This window comes from Halyomorpha halys, unplaced genomic scaffold (assembly GCF_000696795.3).
Source record: "Halyomorpha halys isolate HHAL.00 unplaced genomic scaffold, Hhal_1.1 Scaffold260.1, whole genome shotgun sequence".
NCBI lineage: Eukaryota > Metazoa > Arthropoda > Insecta > Hemiptera > Pentatomidae > Halyomorpha > Halyomorpha halys.
Genome location: NW_027112780.1, coordinates 523,605 through 526,983, shown reverse-complemented (window position 1 = coordinate 526,983; position 3,379 = coordinate 523,605). Strand labels below are relative to the sequence as shown.

The 3,379-nt window shown below is 30.5% G+C and overlaps 1 protein-coding gene across 1 annotated transcript in view; it reads left to right on the top strand.

The window, feature by feature from the left end:
- Window positions 1-1,384, top strand: part of l(3)76BDm (trafficking protein particle complex subunit 8 homolog l(3)76BDm) — a 41,773-nt gene extending 40,389 nt beyond the window's left edge. The window contains exon 22 of the mRNA XM_014420099.2: window positions 244-1,384. Coding sequence (XP_014275585.1) covers window positions 244-475 — 232 coding nt within the window. The 3' untranslated portion in view covers window positions 476-1,384. The remainder of the gene's footprint in view (window positions 1-243) is intronic.
- The last annotated feature ends 1,995 nt before the right edge of the window (window positions 1,385-3,379 follow it).

Below are 3,379 nucleotides of genomic sequence, written 5' to 3'. Positions count from 1 at the left end.
ATTTTCTGTTGTTATAATAATAAAATAAGTGAATAAATAAATAGCTCTGATTATATAAATATATATGACACCAGTTCAGTGAAAAACAAAAATTTATTGTAGGCAACTAATGTTACCTACTATTTCTACACACTACACTCTCTTTATTTCATTGTGATTAACTCTTGTAAATTCCTTTCCCGAGAATTGTTTTTTAATATTACAGATAAATAAAATAACTTCATTTTTATTTTTTATTTACAGTTCTTCCAGGGAATTGACTGATGATAGTACATCTGACAGTTTCACCTGGCTGGGAAGAGTTGAATATAAAGAATTAATAGTCGGTAAAGAAAAAGTTATTGTCAACGTAGCTGCAAGAATTTCTGGCCCAGGGGCCTATGATGTTTCTAAACGAGTGAACATTGAAGCATTTGATAAAATGCAACTTCCTCTTGCAGCACATATAGGGGATTGTGTGATTGTTATAAATTAGGAATATTTTGTTTATGTTTTTATCACTAGTTAAAAATACATAAAAGCAGCATAATAGTCACATAGCTTATTTTCGTTTTGTTTATGATTTTATTTTGTATGTTTTCTTACTTTATTTTCTTTGAATTCTTTGCATCTAACTAAATTTACTCACAAAAATTTAAAAAAAAAACTGTGATGAGATAGAGATATATTTATTTATATAAATTATTCATTTATAAAACATATATAAATAGTTAATTAAATGATAATTTAAATATTAGTAAATTATTATATTTATAGTTATTTAAAAATATTTTTCTGTTCTGTTCATTCATTATGTTTATTGATACTTGTCATTTAATGGTGTAATTAATAATTTTAGGATTAGGAATTTTATTGTAAATTTTTAATATATATCTTAAAAATCACTAATATCATGGAAAGTTTGAGATTATATATAAGTTCCAAATTGAGGACCGGATAGCTGAGCAGATTAGGGCGTGGGACCCAGAGTACTTGGTTCAGAAGGTTGTGGGTTTACATCACACCTGGGTGAGCCATAATATATTTTGTGGCAGCCCCAAGAAATGAATCCTGACATTCCCACTCTGGCATTGTATAGCTCCTCAAAGAAGGAACTTAAAGACTTAAGCGTATAAATAAATAATAATGTTTCATGTTTAACTTGTGCACACATAACCATGTTATGTATAATTGATAAATTACTGGTTATATATTGTATTAATGATTTTTATTAAATTTTATTGTTTAACCTTAATATTAAACAAAAATAATTGCATAATGTGTATACATGCATCTTGTATATTTGTATTTACTATAATTAGAAATGTATCATATAAAAAGAATTATTGGTTGTATAATTGGACCATTGTTATTTTTTTTTCAATAAACCATTTTCTTAAAAGTGCCGTGACTATGTCATTACCATCAAAATGTATTTGATATTTAATAAAATCTATTTTTCTTTGCCAAAGTTTGAATTGAAAATATTAATCTAACTATAAGGATATTTTGTTGAAATATTTGAACAGGAACAAGACACACTCTGAAAGGGAATCCTCAAAATACTTTTTTTTTTATCATCACACTTTGGGGGAAAATGGGTCCACCATAGACCAGGGGTTTCCAACAAGTGGTATGCAGAGCCTTGGGATAGACTGTGGAAGGGACCAGCACCACATATTTTTGTGAGAATTTATTGATAAAACTTGTCCATGGTCTTCTTAGTTTTACTTCATCTGAGGTATAAGCTGAATTTGTTGTTTTGCATTTATCACTTTTCAGCCATAGTATCTGCATTGTTATGATCCATCTTAATTATAATTAAGTTACTTGCACTTTTACTTAATATTTCAATTTTGTTTTTTTATATATATAGTTCGGGGTTCAGGGCCTATCTTAAGGACAGTTTTAATCTCTGATAAAAAAATATAAAGTATAATATATATTTATTTCAGTTCATTTCAGTAAAAGATATGGAAACATATTGCAGCAAACAATGTTGCACAGCACATGCATGATTAATTTTAAGTTGTTTTTTGTTTGCATATTTTACATTTTTATTTTATATAATATAAACAGGGTGTCCACCAAAATGGTTCGAAAAAATTCCCTGACTTTTCCAGTGTTTTTTTTTTTTTTCAAATTTTCTGACCCAGCAAAATTTGCTCGAACCGATAATATTTATTACCTTATCAAACATACATCAAATTCTAATGATTATACATTATACACTACTATCATTTTTGAACTTATTAAAAGAATTTATCAAATGTTGATGCAGTTAAACTTTGAATTGGAAGTTGGAGGTTTACAAAGTTATTTATTGGACACTAATATTTAAAAAAACAACTATTTATTTACATGTTTTACAAATATCCAAAATGAGTCGTTTTAGAGCAGTCGTCATTGGATCAGTATTGCTAAGGCTCTCAAAATCATGAGTCCTGAAGTCTAACTTCAGGACTTGTGACTATTTTAAGTAAAACTACTGCTCAGGGTTATTGAAAATTCATCCATAAACGGTGGGGAACATGGACCATGTAAATGGACAAATGTCCAAAATGGTAACAAAAAATTTTTGTTATTTTACTATTATAAAAAAAATTATTGATGTTACAAGTTTATGTTTAAGGTACAAAACATTACCACCCTCCAGTTATGAGGACCTATTTGACCAGAAAAATTATTTATAGAAATGAGCAAAAACGAATAGTAACACACTTGCTAATGTCAGAAACCGATGAAAAAGTTAAATTAAATTAAAGCTACACAAAATAGCTCTTGGGAGCACAGGTTAAAGAGATCCTGCAAATATATCAGCATGATCTATCAATAGAAAAAATTCACAGAGCCCAAACTCTTGAGGGGCAATTATATTTTAATTAAAACTCAATAATAAGGGATGTGTCGAGGTGATTTTGTAAGATCTGACACCAATTGATTATGTGAGGTAATCTATAGCAGAAGGCCTCAACAATGCATGCTCAAAGTGGTATGGTAGCTGGTGAGGAGGTAATTAGACAAGATGCGTCTTACAGGTACCAGCTGTAAGTCCTCTAAGGATGGTAACTTCTCTCTACTGGATACTATGTCTGTAGGTACGAAGGAGGAATCTAAGTCCGGACTGGGTCCCAGCCGCCGGGCCTTGCAGGAAGGTAACTTTGTTCTACAGAGTACTATTCCTGTTGACACAAAGGGGTATGTAGACTTTATTTATTAAAACAATACATTTACAATTATAATACTGTCGGGGTTATGAGCGAGTGAGGTTAGTTGGTAGTAGACTGCACTCCATAGAAGGCCCTCGACAAGGCATATTCAGTTGTTTCATAGGAAGTAGGATCGACCGTGCCTGGACACTGACACAGGTAGAGGAGAGGATCAGTAGGCTAGCAGGTAG